General features: G+C 49.6%; 1 protein-coding gene across 1 annotated transcript; it reads left to right on the top strand.

The window, feature by feature from the left end:
- The first annotated feature begins 10657 nt into the window (after positions 1–10657).
- Positions 10658–13496, top strand: LOC132076534 (C-type lectin domain family 2 member L-like). The gene is made up of 6 exons (XM_059477669.1): positions 10658–10927; positions 11261–11432; positions 11944–12065; positions 12180–12326; positions 12527–12627; positions 13382–13496. The coding sequence occupies exons 1-6, from the start codon at positions 10658–10660 to the stop codon at positions 13494–13496; spliced, it is 927 nt and encodes a 308-aa protein (XP_059333652.1).
- Positions 13497–17792: the final 4296 nt, after the last annotated feature.

Genomic DNA, 17792 nt, shown 5'->3' with positions numbered 1-17792 from the left:
TGCTGGCAGGTAAGGGAGGGGCAGCAGCGTGGGCCCAGCCCCTCGGGGCAGAGCGGGCTCCCTGCTCCCTGCACAGGGGAATCCTCAGAGCTTCTCCTCTTCTCCCTGCAGCACCACAGGCTCCAGTCACACCTGCGACCCCGCAGTGCTGTCCCCATGGCTGGGTGGGCTACAGTGGGGTCTGCTACTACTTCTCACGGGATTACAGCACGTGGGAGCAGGGTCAGGAACGGTGCTCCGAGCTCAATGCCTCCCTGGCCATTGCCCAGGATGAGGAGGCCATGGTGAGTGAGGGGCTGCGGGCGCTGTGGGGTGGCTGAGGGCAGCCTGGGGGCGCTCCTGGGCCGGGCTCGGTGCTCGCAGGGCCGGGGCTGCAGCCCTGGGCCGGGGCCTTGCAGGGAAGGAGCCCCGGCGTGCGGGGGCAGCCCCGGGCACGTGTCCCCCCGAGGGGCCGGGGCAGCTCCCACTCCTCTCTCCTGGGCAGGATTTGCTCTTCCGCCTCCGCGGGAACGGCGATTTCTGGCTCGGGCTGCGCAGACGGGGCGAGCGCCTGCACTGGGGGGACGGCAGCAGCTACAGCTCCCGGTGAGTGCCGGGGAGCCGGGCAGGGCCTGGGGCACAGGGGCACAAGGGCTTCCCCTGGCAGCCAGCGCTGCCTCTGCTCCTCCCTGCAGGGTTCCTGTTTTTGGCAATTCTGAGTGCGTGTACCTGGCTGAGAATAGACTGAGGAGTGAGTTCTGCTCCAATGAGTGGCTGTATGTCTGCAGCAAGGCCCAAGCTCCCCTGTAACAGGGGCTGCACAAAGGACCTTCTCCACGCTGGGCAGTGCCAGCTTCATCTCTGAGCCCAGCACAGCGCTGTCCTTCCTCAGCTGCGCCCTGTGCCTTGCACTTCCTCTCAGGGTCACCTCAGTGCCTCTTCATCCCCAGCGCCAGCACTGGCCTGGGGCTGCAGAGGAAAAGTCTCTGCAATCCATCCTGCCACCGATGCTGCCTGCAGTGAGTGCATTGCCCTCATGACACAACAAGGTCAGATATGAAATCTGAACTGCTGTGTGCTCCTGTAATTCATTGTAAACTGTTGAAGTGAGGGGAGAACGACCAATCCTTTGATGCATCGAACTCAATTTATTGATCGATCAGCCAGCTTAAATAATAGTGTTAACGAACTTCATGCATATTCCAAAATCCAGGTTTATGATAGGCTTACAGAGAAAACTCTAACCACACCTTTTGTTTTACTATACCGTTGATTGTTTATACAAAATAAAACCAGTGTTCCCACTGTGATATGAACAGTTCCCAAAACTTCCACATCTGTTCTCAGGGTGCCATATTTTCCCAGAGAGGGTGTTACACTTGTTATGGGAAGACTGCCTGAGAACCTTATTGTTTATACAATTATGCCTGAGAGAGTCTAATTGTTTATAGAAGTCAGGCTGGGAACTGCTTCACAGCTACCTGTTACTTTTCTCTCAATTGCATGGCTTCATGGCCTTTTTCTTCAAGCCATGCCTGAACTAAACTTTCCACAGTAAACTAACCTGTACCTGACACTATTGGACTGTCTTTGGAAGAGGAAGAACAGCTGACATGCGCTGAGGTGGAATCCAACTTTCTGCATCAGGCACCTGACTGTGGAGAAGGGTCTGTCTGTCTGTCTCTCATCTGCTGGCTCTTTGTCACCTTTGGAGGAGGATGCTGCTGCTTGGGGAAGGGAATTCGGTGCCACTGCCACAAACCAGCCCAGATTTGCTTCTCCTGCTGTGGAGTTGTGGGCTGAGCCCGTGCTGGTGAGAGCAGCCCCTGCACGGGCCCCTCAGTGTCACCCCTCAGTGCCGCAGGGCCCTGTCCCCCCTGCTCGGGTGCCCGGGATCCTGAGCTCGCCTCTCCCTGCCCTGCTCACACCCGGCTGCCGCTGCCCACAGCGCCCCTGCCGGCCGCGCCCGGAACTGCAGCGAGAGAGGCGGGGCTGGGGCTGGGCCTGCTCGGGCAGCGCCGCTCTGGGGGGCGTTGTGTGTTTTTTTGTATTGAGACTGTTTTATACTTTGTTATTATTTGTTATAGTAATATAAACTGATTTTCATATTATAATATCTTTGCCTTAGACCCCCATAATTTCAGAAGTATAATAATTCAGAGGGAAAGTGTTTATATTTTCTGTTGCCAGGGAGGCTGCTCCCTTCCTTAGTGGATCCCTGTCTTTCAAACCAAAACACCCCCATCCCTCTGTGCCACTGTGTGGGGAGGAGGAGGGAGGGAATCGGGGATAAAGTGAAGCCCAGGAAGGAGAGAACAGTGTGGGCAAGGTGCGTTTTTAGGGTTTGGCATACCTCTCATTTTCTTGCTCTGATTTCTTTCATAATAAATGCAATTAAAATTGTCCCTGCAGGCCTTTAGTGTGTGGTTGAAATGAAGCCCATCAGAACTCCATACAGCACACCCTTCCTGCCTTTCGTTGATCTACTGCTCTCTGTGTCTGGAGTGTGTGACTGTGCTTCCTCGTATCCCTGGGCACAGAGCTGGGCACAGCACACACACACAGTGCCCATGGCAGAGCAGGACATGTGCCCTCACACCTGGGCACAGCATACTCAGGCACACAGGGCCGGGCACACTCGGGCACAGCTCTCTGGCACAGCTCTCCTGGCCCCGATGCCGCCAGGCTCTCTCCTCATGGGACAGTGACACGGTGGGCACAGGGACATTGTGGCACCGTTTAAAGAGCCCCCTCTGTGCCTTTGGGCTGGGGACACACAGGCCTGTGCTAAAGGAAAGGTCAGAGAGAGACCAGGCTGGATTCTGCTGCTTGCCTCTCACCCTCCAAGGGCCAAACTGAGCCCGTTTTGCTGTCCTGTGTTCCCCAGAGCCTGAGGAGCTCGCGGGAGAGCATTGGGAAGGTTGATTGAGGGTCACTGCTGGTGCTCAGCACTCAGGGCATTTTTCACCCCTTGCATTCCCATGGGCTGTTGGGGCAGGAACTCACAACAGCCTGAGCCCGCTGCCTCAGCAGCTTGTGCTCTGTCCAGGGCCCCTTTCACTCCTCACCTGGGCAGGGGAACGTGTGGCTCTGGTGCTGGGGAGGGCAGCTCACAGTGCCCTGGGCACAGGGAAAGGAAAGCTCCAGGCCTCTCTGCAGGGGGACAGGGACTTTGAAACAAAGGTGTTCATCAAGATTTCATCTCAGACTGAAAAGGAGAAAGGTGTCTGTGTTATGCATGGAAATTTGAGTCGAAATTTCTAATAAAGTGGAAATTTCTAATTTAGTGCAATTTCTAATAAAGAATTCTTATCAATGTAAGGTCTCCCATTTTCTAAAGAAGTTTTGGTTCAGTCAGACAGAAAATCATTTTCGGATTTACAACTCTCAGTGCTGACTTAAGGTACACTTTTACAAGGCATATATTCAGTTTTCTACAGCAGTGCTAGAGATTCTATGAGCATTTGACTCCCTGCAGTGTAACCAAGCCTTTGAGACCCAGCTGTCAGAAAACATGCATGTGGAGGAAAGGAGTTGTCTGTGGTTAGCCCAGTTTAACTAGAGAATGTCACATCTTGTGGTCAGCTGCGTTTCCTGCTGTGTAAAGATGGTGACAGGAGCTATTCCCAGTGCCACAGTAAGAGTTTGAGGTTTAGCTGCTAACCCTAACCATGACTCCTGGCCAAGAGTGGATGTGCTGTTTCTTACACTGCTAAACTGTTCCATGGCTCCCCTGGAATCCAGAAACTTCTGCTGGAAACTTTCTTATAAAAACAATTGCAGTCTTTACTAGGGATCTTTTTCTCTGGGATCCTCCCAACAGTTCTGAGTGAGCTCCCTGCCTCACTACATCTGTCTGTTTCTCAATTCAGCTCTCAGGTAGAAGGATCCTTCCAAGCCAAAAGGATTTCTGATGCATTCCCAGCCTGCAGCCCCTGGGTGCCTTCAGGCCATCCATCCAAAAGGAAAAGTGACTTCTGGACCCTGAGAGAGCCCAGTGATCTGTTGGCAGCAGAAATCAGGAATGGAGAAGGTGATTCCAGCTCTGCTGGGTGCTGTTCCTCCCCATTAGACAGGAGAGGATCAAGCACATTCCATCAGCCTTTGCTTCCTCAGGGCATGAAATCCCTGAGGAGACAAGGCCACCTCAGGGCATCAGATCCCACCTGAGAAAAGGAAATGCTATAAACCTCACCATGGTCTCAGCCACTGAAATGAGAAACTTTTCTTGTGGGTCCCCAATTTCCAACAAAGCTCAGCTGGTGTTCAAAATTGCATTCACACTCAGGGGGCAAAACCAATAAGGAATCACAGACATCTGAGGTAAAATGAGGGTTCCAGAAAAGTAAAATTTCTCTTTGCTTTTAATAGAGGTACATTTTCATCTTTTAATCCCAAATCATCTCTGACACACAAAAGAACATAAAATACAGAAACACTTTGGTTCCAACTTGAATCATTAGTTTTTTGGCAATTCTCTTTTTACATGAAGTGTGGCTGGATGAACACTTCTGTTGTGGTTTTGGTTTGTCAATTTCAGATTTCTTTAATTTTGAGATTTTTAAATTAATGTGTTGTTGAGTGTGGTGGGTTTTAGTGTTGCTTAATGACGAAGGTATTTATTTTTTGTTGTTAGGTAGGATTAGGAGAGAGCTAAAGTAGTTTTAAAACTTTAAAGAGTATAAAATTTTATTGAAAGTAACTGAAAGAAAAAAGTAGTAAGAATTAAAATAAACTTTTCAGAACACTTTTTTAAATTTACTTTTTTCTTTTTTAATTATAACATAAAGAAACTGACCCTAAAATTTCTAGTCAGTTTATAACTTTTAAAATTTTTTTTTAGTTTACTTAGGGAGAGATTTCTTTTTTGTTAAGGTTATGGAGACTCCTTTATAAGATGAAAGAAAACAGCATTTATGTGGTTTTTATTTTTGTTTTGGATAGTATTGTGGAACTTTGCTATTGTGAGTTTTTTTTATTTTTATAGTTTTTGTATCGTTTGTTGGTGGATTATGTTGATTTACAGGGTAGTACTTTTAAGATGAGTTGTTTAAACATAGAAGCTTTTATTATTTATTTTTTTTAATTATTTTCATCTCTAGGAACAGAATTTTTTTTTTCTTTTTTTGGAAGTATGGGATTATTTTTCTCTCTTTTTTGTTTAAACTTTTAACGGGATTACAGTTATTTTAATATTTGTTTATTTTATTATGGAGGTTTTATTATTTGAAGGAGATTTGACATTATTTGAATACTTTTATTTTTCTATAGTTTCGTGTGTTATAGGAAAAAATAAGGTTTTTTTCTTCAAAGTTTATACGAGGATTTGAATTTTAAAATTAAGGTATTGTTCCCGTTTTTTAAAATATGGGATTTAACTTCTTCTTTGCTGATTTTGATGGTTGTATGTTGGTTTTTTATATGCTTGTATCTTGGTTTGTTTTGTTTTTCTTTTACTCGAGGGAGGATTGAAGAATTGAAAGGTATAACATTTTCTTTGCGGTCTATGTGATGGGACGCTGCAGCTGGGACTGTGATAGGATTGGTTTCATGATTGGTCTTTGTTTTTTCTGTGTTTAATTTCCAGTGCAGGGTTACACTGTGGTTATAGGCTGTTGGGGTTTCGGTTCCACCAACGATGATGCAGGGGATTTGATGATGAGATCTCACAGCCGCGGCCAGCCCTGCTCCTTTCTGCTCTCTGCAGCTTCCTCCCGTTGCTGCCCTGATCTGCTGGGCCCGGCCAGAACAGAACGGGGCCGATGGGGGGAAGGGCCCGGCCCGGGGGAACGGGTCCGACCCGGGGCAGGGCTGCCCGGCCCGGCCCGGCCGAGACGGGGGCTGGGCCCGGGGCCCGCCACCTCCTCGCCCACTGGGAAAGAAAGAAAGAGGAGGTTCCTGGGTTGTTTCCTCTTTGACTTGTGTGTTTCACAGAGCCGTGTCCAGCTTCTCTGCTTTTCAACAGAAATTTTCCTCCTATGGCAAACCATAACAATTACTGATGCACACAAATCCTAGGACTACTACCGCAAAGTACAGAAATTACTGAAAATTCTCTTCTACTGGCAGTAAGAGTAAACACGACTAATGGTTTCTTTGTGTGCAGAGCAGCTACAATGAATGGTTTCACCATCAAAATCAACTGGAAAGCAACGACTTCAGGAAAAGTGTTAAAGAAGTTCACACTGTATTTCAGGTATTTTCTCAGTCACCTTCAAGATGAGTCACACAAATGAAAATGCCTGAGGCAGTAACAGAGATTACATTGCATCGAGGGACTCGGTTTTCTCAAGGAGAGGAAGGAGAAGCAGAATCTTCGCAAAGCTTTGCCAACTCTCTGTCCTCTCACAGGAACAACCTTCAGTACTACTGACAGTAAGCTGCTACAAGAGCAGATTGGAAAATAGTGTGAGAAACGACCCTTGTGGAAGGGGCTTACAGCGGGCCTGTTAGCTAAAGGAGCGAGGAAGAAGCCGAGAAGTAAGAAGAAGCTGATAAGGAGCTTTCTCCAAGGCTGTAACCAAGCAGATCGAGAGAAGAGAGATAAGAGCACTTTGCAGCTGGACGAAGCATGTTTAGAAAGTTAGTTAAAGTCACTATAACTTTTCACCAATAGCATGGTATTGACTTATTGTGGCCAATAGTTAAGGTAGAAGAAGGGTAAACAATTGGAAGGTGTATAAAAGATCAGCCATGTTCACTAATAAAGTGTTGCCAACGCAGACTGCTTGTGGTCTCTGCTTTGTGTTGTGACTGCCTCCACTGCGACAGACCGTCTCTTTAAAAATTTAAAAAGATTTATTAAACTTAGACAAAAATTACAACAAAGGACCGAATAAGGAAAAACCACAGCACAGGGACCCCAGCCCTGCACCCCCGTGGTTTGCAGCCTGGCAGCTCGGTGACAGAAGTGGCTGCTGTCCCTTTGGTGCCCTCGGTGCTGCACAGGCAGCCCCGGCCCTCCCAAGGTCTGTCAGTGCTGACAGCCGTGCTCGCTGTCCCTCGGTGAAGATGCTTTCGTGCACCTTGCCGGGAGGGCAGGCGGTGCCAGCCGCGCCTCTCCGTGCCCAGCCTGCCCTTCCCGCAGTGCCCCGACTGCTGGGGCTGCTGCAGGGGCAGGGAAAGGGCAGCGTGGGCTCACACTGGAGTAACAGCGCTGTACAGCTGAACAGCCACGGAATAGCTGCCTCTGAATGCTGAGGGGCAGCTCCCACATTGCTCCAGCACAACATCAGCAACCACAGAGAAAGAGACATGCAGGCAGGAAATGGTAAAAGGGAGGAAAAGCCTTTAAAACACTTTTAGTACAAATATTGCATTATTCAGACATTCTTTAGGAGCCACTTCCTCTTTTTGATTTTGTTTTAAAAATAACATGCTTGTCTCTTGTTATGAAAATGAAAGGAACATCAAAACAAAACAATACATGCAGTGAAAGAAGAACCTGATAGTAATCAAGAATAAGTCAGATAATTAATGTTATTAATAATATATGTGAAATTGGATTAATACCCATGTCCTAAACACTGCCCCATCACCCAGAGCCTGCAGCAGCTGACAAATTGCATTTCAGTGAGGACACAGAGATCCATTCCCAGGAAAAGTGTCCAAGCTCAATTTAAAAATATATCCAGCTGTCCTATTGGTATAGGGTCAAATTGCCAAGGCCAAGAGACTTGAATATAGTTTTGAGGCAGAAAACATCTGGGTTTGTTGGCAATTTTCTGACCAGGTAGAGCCAGGGCCTGGCCAGAGCCCAGACCCTCAGTGGGAGGGTTTCCCCCACACACCTCAAAAACAAATCTCTCAATAGTAGCAGCTATGAGATGCCCCAAGCACAGCAAACTGCTGGAGTGCTCCTGTGAGAATACCTGGGGCTGTGTCTGATTGCCACAGAGCAGGAGCAGCCTTGCCCTCAGCAGGTCACAGCCCTGTGCCATGAGGATGTGGCACAAAAGGGTCGGGAAAGACCACAGGACCTCAGCTCAGATGAGGCTTTTGACAGAGCCCAGAGATCTCATCCTGGAACTCTGAAAACACAGGAAAACCATGAGACAGCCCTGGGTCAGGGCACAGCAACCCTGCTGGAACAAGAGAAGGGACTAAAGGCTGAGCAGGCAGTGCAGGGAACGGCTGCAGACAGCCTGTTTCTCATAGACATCTTTTGTGAAAAATCCTTTCTTTAGGATTTTTCTCCCTTCTGAGAAGCTGTGGCCTCAGCAACAAATGTAAACAATGGTTATTTGCTGCTGTGGAATGTAACAGGTGGATTCGTGATTGGTCTCCTGTGGATGTTTGGATTTACTGATCACTCACAGCAGAGCTGTTCTTGCTTTCTGCCTGCACACAGAACTTTGTTATTCATTCCTTTTCTATTCTTAGCTTTTCTATTCTTAGCTTCGGAGAACTTTTCTCTCTATTCTTTTTAGTATAGAAATAATGTAATATATATAATAAAATAATAAATCAAGCCTTCTGAACATGGATTCAACATCCTCGTCTCTCTCTTCACCCTGCAACCCTTGCAAGCCCTGTAACACCTGTTCAAAGAGATGCAGCTGCAGCTGGAGAACAAAACACAGAGAGCCCAAAGTGACACCATGTCTTGGGGATAGTCACACAGAGGTATGTCAAAGTTTATGAAAAGCCAGTTATAAATAAGGTAATGGTGTCTTAGGAATAATGCCTGTTATAAAAATGAGTGAATTCACATGATGGAACCAATCTATCAGCAGTGACTGTCTCAGGAATTGGAGACAATATTCTTCCAGCATTCCTGTACCCATTGCAATGAAACACTGAACAGCTTACAATGGATAGCAGCCATAATGTAGAACAACCACCCACTCTCCTGTGTTATCTGTGGGAGATAAACCAGAAGAGATCACAATCAATGATCCTGTCAGGCAGTGCAGCACTGACACCTGTGCAACCTGTGAGAGGATCAAGGGCCCAACAAACTGTATCTTCTTCTGTCCAAAAGCAGGTGTTTATCAGCGTTTCATCACAGCTGCCTCACTGGGATCTGTCTTATCTCTCGAAGAAAATAACCACATCTTGCAATGTGAAGAAACATATTTAAACAAAATTAACTTAGGGCCTAAAATTAATTGCAATGTAATTCAATGTCACCGCAGTAGAATTAGAGGTACACTTAAGAGAATTTAAGTTACATCTCTAATACCGAGTAAAAGCTGATCTTAATAAAACTGGAATAGAACATGAAATGGCTTAAAATGAAGGAGAATGAAACTTGATCTCATCCCAACTCAGCAACACTCAAACCTGACAGAAATCCACCTCAACGTAAATGACTCTTAACAAAATTAACTCAATTGAGTTATAAAACATAGTTTAACATTACTCAGACATAGCTTTGCCTAGTCTTACGAACACTAAAATCAAATTAAAAAAAAAAACAGAACCAAACTAACAATCAATATCCATAAAAGTTCTGGGTACTACGATATGTAATTTAGTCTGCTGCTATTAATATCAAAAGGTGCTGAAAATGTGAACCAAGCATGCTGAAATAGTGGCCTGATGGATTTACTGGAGGGATTAGAAAAGTGTGACAAATACTTTGACCCTATGTAATTTAAGATCGAGGAAAACTCATGGTAGCCACAAATTTTAAGGAACCATAGATTTACTAAGACTTTTTAAAGTGCAATTGTACCGAAAGAAACAACAATGTAGAATCTGAAAAGTGTGCAACAAACCATGAACTTCTCGAGATTGTAGTTAGTGTAATAGCATATGGTAAATGTTATCAGCATTTCTGTTAAAGAAATTCGATTGTGTTGTGCTGGACATGATAATAATGACAAGGCACTGCATTTACCGCTTTGAATATCTCCAGTAACAACTCTCAGAGAAATCAGAATTCACGAAAAACTCAAGATTAACTTTAAAAAACCATTTCAACACATTTTTAAGGCATTCTAGCACACGTTCCGTGAGGCTTCAGTGCCCAGGAGCAGTCAGAGCCCTTCGGCAAATGCCGGGGGTTCGCCCCGCCGCAGGGCTGGGGAGCCACGGGGGGAGTGAGTTCGCCCGGGGCCAAGCGGAGCCGCCGGGCAAAGCCGAGCCCCGGGAGCGGGGAAAGCGCCGGCGGCAGCGAGGGCAAAGCCGAGCGGGGAGGACCTAGCGTGGGCTCAGGATGATGCGGGGCAGCCCCCGGATTTTCCAATGCGCTCAGCCGAGCCAAAGGGTTCAGGTCCCCAAATCCGGGTCGGGGGCGACGGGAGGCGCCAGAAAGGTGAAGGAACCGATCCTGGAAAATGCAGCGGGGAGCGCTGGGGAGAGGGGCCGGGGCGGGGCCGGGGAGCAAAAGGGCCGCGCCATAATTGCCCGCGTTCCGCAATTGATTGGTCAAATCGGCTCAAATCTGAGGCGGCACCGGCCGTGCTCGTCGTGTCTGGCCGGGATGGGAGCAGTGGCGGCAGCACCCGGAGCCCGGCGAGGCGGCGGCGGAGCTCGGAGGCGGCTCCAGCCCAGGTGGGACCGCGGTCGGTGCTGCCCCAGCTCGGGGCTCGCTGCGGGCGGAGGGGGCCGCGGTGAGGGCCGGGGGGTTCTGCCGAGTTCCTGGTGCCGGCTTCCCCCGTGTGCCCCCTGCGCTGGGATCGCAGCCGAGGGAGCGGCTGCCCGCGCTCTCCTCCTTGCCCGGATGGCCGGCATGGAGCCGGTGCCGCGGCAGCGATGGCTCATCGCGGCTGCTCTCGCTAGGACGGAGGCGGCTGCTCCGTGCCCGGCACCGTTCCCGCCCGTGCGGCACCGGGCTCGGGGCCGCTGCTCGGGCGGGAGGTGTCCGTGCCCGGCTCGGGGCTGGCACGGCATGAACTTGAACCCAGTGCCTCAGAGCCCAAAGCGCTGCAGGCGCCGGGTGCGGGCACAAAGCGGCGCATCCTGGCTGCTCCGGGGCCGAGGCTTCTCGGCGCTGCGCTCTGTGCCGGGAGCCGCTCCGTGTGCCCAGGCAGGAGCCGCAGCGGCCGTGCCGGCGCTCGGTGTGCCCGGGCTCCGAGGCGCCGGGGCAGGGAATCATGCGGGGCACAATGGTGAGCAGCCCGGGGCTGCTGCTTCTCGCCCCTCGGCAGGCGGACTCCGAGCCGCAGCTGCCCCGGGCCAGCAGCAGCCGGCAGCTCGCAGGCGCTCTCAGCGCCCGGCCCGGCACGGAGCTGGGCTGCAGCGGCTGCAGAGCCACAGGGGCCGCGGCTGCGGCCACCGCAGAGCTCCCGGAGGCTGCGCTTGTCTCCGCACCTGCTGCCGCACCTCTGGGCAGCGGCGACAGCGCAGCCACAGCTGCCACCGCCCTCCTGAGCCCCCGCACGGCCGGCACCAGCAGCGACCTCTCATCGTGTCCCTTTCAGGGTGCCATCAGCACGGCTGCAAAGCTGTTCCCGAGGCCGAGCTCCCAAAGGCTTTGCCAGCACTCCTGATGTCTGGAGAGCAAGGTGCCGTTTATTCCACGCAGAGAGATACTGGCTGTGGGCAAGAGGAGAGTGAACTCTGCTCCATTTCTGGAGCTGTGAAGGAGCCCCTGAAGAACAGATCAGCAACAGGGAATAGACTCAGAAGATTCCTGGGTGAATGCAGGACCACCCCTGTGGCCTCTAGACAGGGGCCCGTGTCCCCTCCCAAGGCCAGGGCTGGCAGGTGTGTGGCTGTTTCCCGATGTCTGGAAGAGGCCTCGTGCTCTGCTGGGCCCCATCCGTGGCTGGAAGCAAGAGCCCCAGCTGCCCCCAAGGCTGTGCAGTTCTCCTGCTGCAGCCTGTGCCCACAGCTGTGTCCCTGCCTGTGCCCACAGCTGTGTCCCTGCCTGTGGCCAGGCTCTTGGCTCTCTGGCTGCCAGCTGAGGGAGGCCCACACTGCCTCAGGGCTCCCTGCTCTGCTCCCTGGCCATGGGCTGAGCAGATTGCAGGGCCGGCTCTGCTTCTGGCAGCCAGCAGCTCTTTCCTGCTCCAGGTGAACGGTTCAGGTGCCATCCCGTGGGCACGGCGGTGCTGATTCTGCTGCTCCTGGTGCTGGTGCTGGCTTTGGGGGCGGCCTTGGCTGTGCTGGCAGGTAAGGGAGGCGCAGCAGCCTGGGCCCAGCCCCTCGGGGCAGAGCGGGCTCCCTGCTCCCTGCACAGGGGAATCCTCAGAGCTTCTCCTCTTCCCCCTGCAGCACCACAGGTTTCAGTCACACCTGCGACTCCACAGTGTGTTCTGGGTTGTCCCTTTGACTGGGTTGGGCACAAGGCGGTCTGCTACTACTTGTCCAAGGCTTACAGCACGTGGGAGCAGGGTCAGGAACGGTGCTCCGAGCTCGGGGCCTCCCTGGCCATTGCCCAGGATGAGGAGGCCATGGTGAGTGAGGGGCTGCGGGCGCTGTGGGGTGGCTGAGGGCAGCCTGGGGGCGCTCCTGGGCCGGGCTCGGTGCTCGCAGGGCCGGGGCTGCAGCCCTGGGCCGGGGCCTTGCAGGGAAGGAGCCCCGGCGTGCGGGGGCAGCCCCGGGCACGTGTCCCCCCGAGGGGCCGGGGCAGCTCCCACTCCTCTCTCCTGGGCAGGATTTGCTCTTCCGCCTCCGCGGGAACGGCGATTTCTGGCTCGGGCTGCGCAGACGGGGCGAGCGCCTGCACTGGGGGGACGGCAGCAGCTACAGCTCCCGGTGAGTGCCGGGGAGCCGGGCAGGGCCTGGGGGCACAGGGGCACAAGGGCTTCCCCTGGTGTCTTGGTTTGGCAAGATAGGTGTCTGTTAAGAAAGGCGGGAGCCTTTCCTGAAATGGAAAACGTAAACCTCCTCCCTCTGATTTATTATAATTTTGAACTTAAAAGGCTCTCAGGCAAAGATGTGAGAGTAGGAATAACACTTCTTGACTAGGAGAACTAAATACTCAAATGTAATCATAGAAACAAAAAAACCCCCTCCTGACTGTGTCAGAACATGCCCTGACACTCTGTGGGTAAGGGTGGTGGTAGCAGTCCCATTCAGTGGTGGCTGCAGCTCTCCTGCAGTGACAGGTGTGGTTGTGTTGGGTCAGTGATCCTGTAGAAGGTTGGAGTTTTCCTCAGAAGGTCCAGTCATGGTGTAGATGGGCCTGGTCTTCCTCTGGGAATCCAGTGGGCAAAGGCTGCTATGGTGTTCCAAACATCATGCTATATCCAGGTTGGAATGCTTGGCTCCACTCCCTGTGCAGAGCATCTCACAATGGGATGATAGAATTTTATCAGCCATGCAGTGACCTTCACTTGGCCATTAACAGAATATATCTGCTGGAGGGAGGATTGATTGTGGAGGAGATAAAGAAAACTACCCAGTTAACAGAACATATCTGCTCTTCCTCTAACAGATGGTAATAAAAACCCGTGGTTTTCAACCTAAGGCACCGAGAAACCAGCTTTTGCTCTGCTCCTCCCTGCAGGGTTCCTGTCTTTGGCAATTCCCAGTGTGTGTACCTGGCTGATGAGAGATTCAAGAGTGACAACTGCTCCAACGAGCGGCCGTATGTCTGCAGCAAGGCTCAAGCTCCCCTGTAACAGGGGCTGCACAAAGGACCTTCTCCACGCTGGGCAGTGCCAGCTTCACCTCTGAGCCCAGCACAGCGCTGTCCTTCCTCAGCTGCGCCCTGTGCCTTGCACTTCCTCTCAGGGTCACCTCAGTGCCTCTTCATCCCCAGTGCCAGCGCTGGGCTGGGGCTGCAAAGGAAAAGTCTCTGCAATCCATCCTGGCACCGATGCTGCCTGCAGTGAGGGCATTGCCCTCAATACACGTGAGAAACATGGCTCACTATTTACACTTTTCATACAAGTTAATTAAGGGTTAAAGTCCTGCCCTGGGATACTTGTCTGCTTGCAAAGGGTTAACTTAACGTATGTTTTCTATGTACTGTTACATATGTGAGCTGTGTGCACATTTTTAAGAGTTTTTAAGAATTTAAACTTAACTTTCAATTTACATGTTGTGTTGTTTTGTTTGTTTTTAACTTTTGACTTCTTTTCAGGCCTTCTTATACTTAAACTAATATATTTTATGTTTTCTTGTGGTTTTATCTTCTTGTATTTTCGCTCCCTGATAACGAGGGTCAATGGAGTCTTTTTTTTTTTCCATGCTCTGGTTTCTGTTATCTTGTCTTTCTGATAAGAAAGTCCCTGAGTGTGGGAAATTTTACACCATTTTCTGAGTTAGTTACATGAAACAATCATTCCACGATATCAGTCTTTGTTAAGCTATGATCTAAGATAGCATCTATTACGCCTCTATCTGTAAAAGCTATAGGGTGCATAGATAAACTGACAGGTTATACTGTATCAAAAGCAGTAATTACAAATTGCGCTATATCAGGATTTCTGTGATCAATACTAACTTGCAAAACAAAAATAACAAATATAGGTATTGGCTTAATACATAAATGCAAAAGCCAATACCTATATTTGTTATTTATAACATTTTACAACAAGCTCGATTGGATAATCCGAGTTGCTCTGGGCTCCTGGAAATCATCACAAACTGGCATGAAGGTGAGAATTTTGGACTGTCCCTTACAAGAAGTGAGAAACCACCCTCACTTTCAAAATCTTAAGGGGTTTTTTAACCTTAAAAAAATACTTCAGACTGAATAAGGAAAAATTACAGTGCTGGTGGTCTCTGGGACTAGCAGCCATGTGCTCATTTATAAAATGGATGCTCTGCCTTTTATACCCTCAGCCCCTCCCAAAGCTTTGTCAGTCAGCTCCTTCTCTGCCCTCCACAGGTGGAGATCACTTCCTCACACCTTGACTGGAGCTCAGGGGTTGTCCTGTGGCTCCTCCTGGCAATGAGCCGGCCCTGCCCAAATGCCCTGGGAACTGAGGCTGCTGCAAGGGGGAGGGAAAGGGGGTCTGTGAGGGGATATATTATAGTAACGGCACTCTACATCTACAAAACTTCTCCAAACATACACCTAATGTCTGTCTCTCAATTTTGAGAGCCAACCACCACAATATTCATCTCTTAAAGAAAACCATCTTTTCCTGACTCATTTGGCTTGAAGAATTAACTGCCATTTTCAATTCTGATAATCTCTCAAATAAAATTTTAATGACTCATACTAGAATCTCTTTATGAGGATGAGGGCGGTGGGAACAGAAGAAAAAAATCTCAGGTTTTCTTTAGACAGACTTATTTGGAATGGACAAAACCCGATCATAGAGGTCTGGTTTGGCTTTTTAACCCCATCTTCTGCTCATAGCAGGGGAATCTTAGTGGTGAGTACAGAGGCCAACTCAGTCTTGCCTTCTGGTCCCTGTTGTATTAAAAGACAGCTGAGCAGTGACAGAGGTCTGGGGTGCCTTTCTTGCCCCCACCTTGCCATGCCTGTGGGATTGCTGCCCACAGCAGGGTTATGGAATCTTCATGGTGATGAACACAGGGGCCAACCTGGTCTTGCCCTCTATTTCTTGTTTCACTCTGCTTGTTGGTCCTTAAGGAAACTGCCCCAATACCTCTGATGGTTCCCTGTGTACTTCCCCTCAACAGATGCTTGTGATTCTCATCTATGAAAACAGAACAACTACATCAATAATTGATACAGTTCAAACTCCCTGCCTAAAGTGTCAGTTAAGCAATCTTTAAGCTGGTGGCAGCTTGGCTCCACTTTTCAGATGTCTTCAATCTTCCTTGGTTCTCTCTCACCTGCTCTGCATGTTACAGTCTATTCTTTGGGTTCTCTCACCAGCCTTTAATTCTGTTGCTGTGAGTCCCTCTCGCTCTGGGGCTGGCACAGCCCATTCAGCTCTCAGGTAGAAGGATCCTTCCAAGCCAAAGGGATTTCTGAAGCAGTCCCAGCCTGCAGCCCCTGGGTGCCTTCAGGCCATCCATCCAAAAGGAAAAGTGGCTTCTGGACCCTGAGAGAGCCCAGTGATGTGTTGGCAGCAGAAATCAGGAATGGAGAAGGTGATTCCAGCTCTGCTGGGTGCTGTTCCTCCCCATTAGACAGGAGAGGATCGAGCACATTCCATCAGCCTTTGCTTCCTCAGGGCATGAAATCCCTGAGGAGACAAGGCCACCTCAGGGCAACAGATCCCACCTGAGAAAAGGAAATGCTAAAAACCTCACCATGGTCTCAGCCAGTGAAATGAGGAACTTTTCTTGTGGGTCCCCAATACCATTTCCAACAAAGCCCAGCTGGTGCTGAAAATTGCATTCACATTCAGGCTGCAAAACCAATAATGAATCACAGACATCTGAGGTAAAATGAGAGTCCCATAAAAGTAAAATTTGTCTTTGTTTTTAATAGTGGCAGATTTTCATCTCTTAAGCTCAACTCTTCTCTGACATACAAAGGGACATAAAATACAGGAACACTTTAGGTGCAACTTGAAATATTTGTTTTTTGGCAATTCTGTTTTTACATGAAGTGTGGCTGGATGAGCACTACTGAAGCACACAAACACTAAGACTACTACTGCAAACTGCAGAAATTACTGAAAATTCTCTTCTACTGGCAGCAAGAGTCAACATGTCTGAAGGTTTCCTTGTATGGAGAACAGTTACACTGAATGGTTTTGACATCAAAATCAACGGGAAAACAATGATTTCAGGTAAAGTGTAAAAAATGATCACTGTGTAATGGATATATATTATGGTGTTGGCCTTTTGCCTATATTAAAATGGATTCTATATGTGTGGTGTTAAAGTGATCTTGCTGAAAGTACATAGTTTCTATTTCTGTTGCTAACTAAAACTTGGAAGTAGCAGATCTAGATATGCTTGTGTTAAAATGCCTGCTTGGTTGAGATAATATCCAAGGAATATATGATGCCAGCTATCAGCACACATCTTCTGAAGGCAGTGTGGACCCAGGCCCAAGAACTGAAGGTGATGATAAAATGGACTAAAACCACAACCAAGAAATGTGCATGCTCTAAAAAGCAGGACCCACGGACGAGCCATGCAAAACAGTTCTTGGGCCATGTAAACTAGTTTGGGAAAAAATTTACATATGCACCAGGCTGATGCAATAGAAATGCTGTATAAGTGTGTTTCCAAACTAGCAGGTGTTGGGGAAAAGTTTACATATGCACCAGGCTGATGCAAAAGAAATGCTATATAATTTGTGTTTCCAAACTAGCAGGTTTGGAAACTAGCAGGTGCTCCAGGGCCAAGACACACCTGGCTTTGTAACCTCTGCTTTGTTGTCTTTGTCTCCTATTAAACTCCTTTATTAAACTTCTACATTTGACCAGGAGAGAGAACAGTGTTTTTTCCACTGTATTTCTGGTATTTTCTCAGTCACGTTTTTAGGGTGACCAGGGCATCTTGAAAACGAGACTGTCTGAGGCAGTAACAGAGCATTACAATGAGTCACAGTTTGACATGGGAAGAATTTAGGGAAGTGAAACAAAAGCTCTTTTTCTAACTACAGAAAAGTAGTGCTCTGTTGAACCACTAAGAAGCTATCACACTATCACATCTCTGTTAAAGACCCTGATAAAGACCAAAGGAACCCGTGAATTTCCCCTTCCCCGTCTGGCCGGCAGTGAGGTACCACAGCCGGGCGGGCGCTGCCACGGGCAGGGCTGGGTCCCTTCCCCATCCCGGCCCCGCTGCCGGGCAGGGAGAGGGGGATGCTGCGGGCCGGACGGAGCCGGCCTTGCTCTCATCTCACTGCTTGTTACAGCCCCAGCCCGGCCCAGCCGAGCCCCGGGAGCAGCCCCAGGCCAGCATCGGGATTTTACCGCAGAGAAGCGGCCGCAGCCATCGGGCAGGGCAAGGAGAAGCCGCCCCTGTCCCAGCCAGCCCAGCCCCGAGCGCTGCTGCTGGTGGTGCTGGTGCTGCTGCTGCTGGTGCTGCTG

Source organism: Ammospiza nelsoni, chromosome 8 (assembly GCF_027579445.1).
Source record: "Ammospiza nelsoni isolate bAmmNel1 chromosome 8, bAmmNel1.pri, whole genome shotgun sequence".
NCBI classification, from domain to species: domain Eukaryota; kingdom Metazoa; phylum Chordata; class Aves; order Passeriformes; family Passerellidae; genus Ammospiza; species Ammospiza nelsoni.
The sequence above is the reverse complement of the archived record's forward strand: the minus strand, read 5'-3'. Positions and strand labels throughout refer to the sequence as shown.

Excerpts from the sequence above, each read along its gene's own strand:
- LOC132076534 (XM_059477669.1), top strand. The coding sequence starts at position 10,658 with ATGGAGCCGGTGCCGCGGCAGCGATGGCTCATCGCGGCTGCTCTCGCT. Across the intron at positions 10,928-11,260 it reads GCTTCTCGGCGCTGCGCTCT|CGGCGACAGCGCAGCCACAG; the intron begins GTGCCGGGAGCC and ends ACCTCTGGGCAG. Across the intron at positions 12,066-12,179 it reads AGGGAGGCGCAGCAGCCTGG|TGTGTTCTGGGTTGTCCCTT; the intron begins GCCCAGCCCCTC and ends GCGACTCCACAG.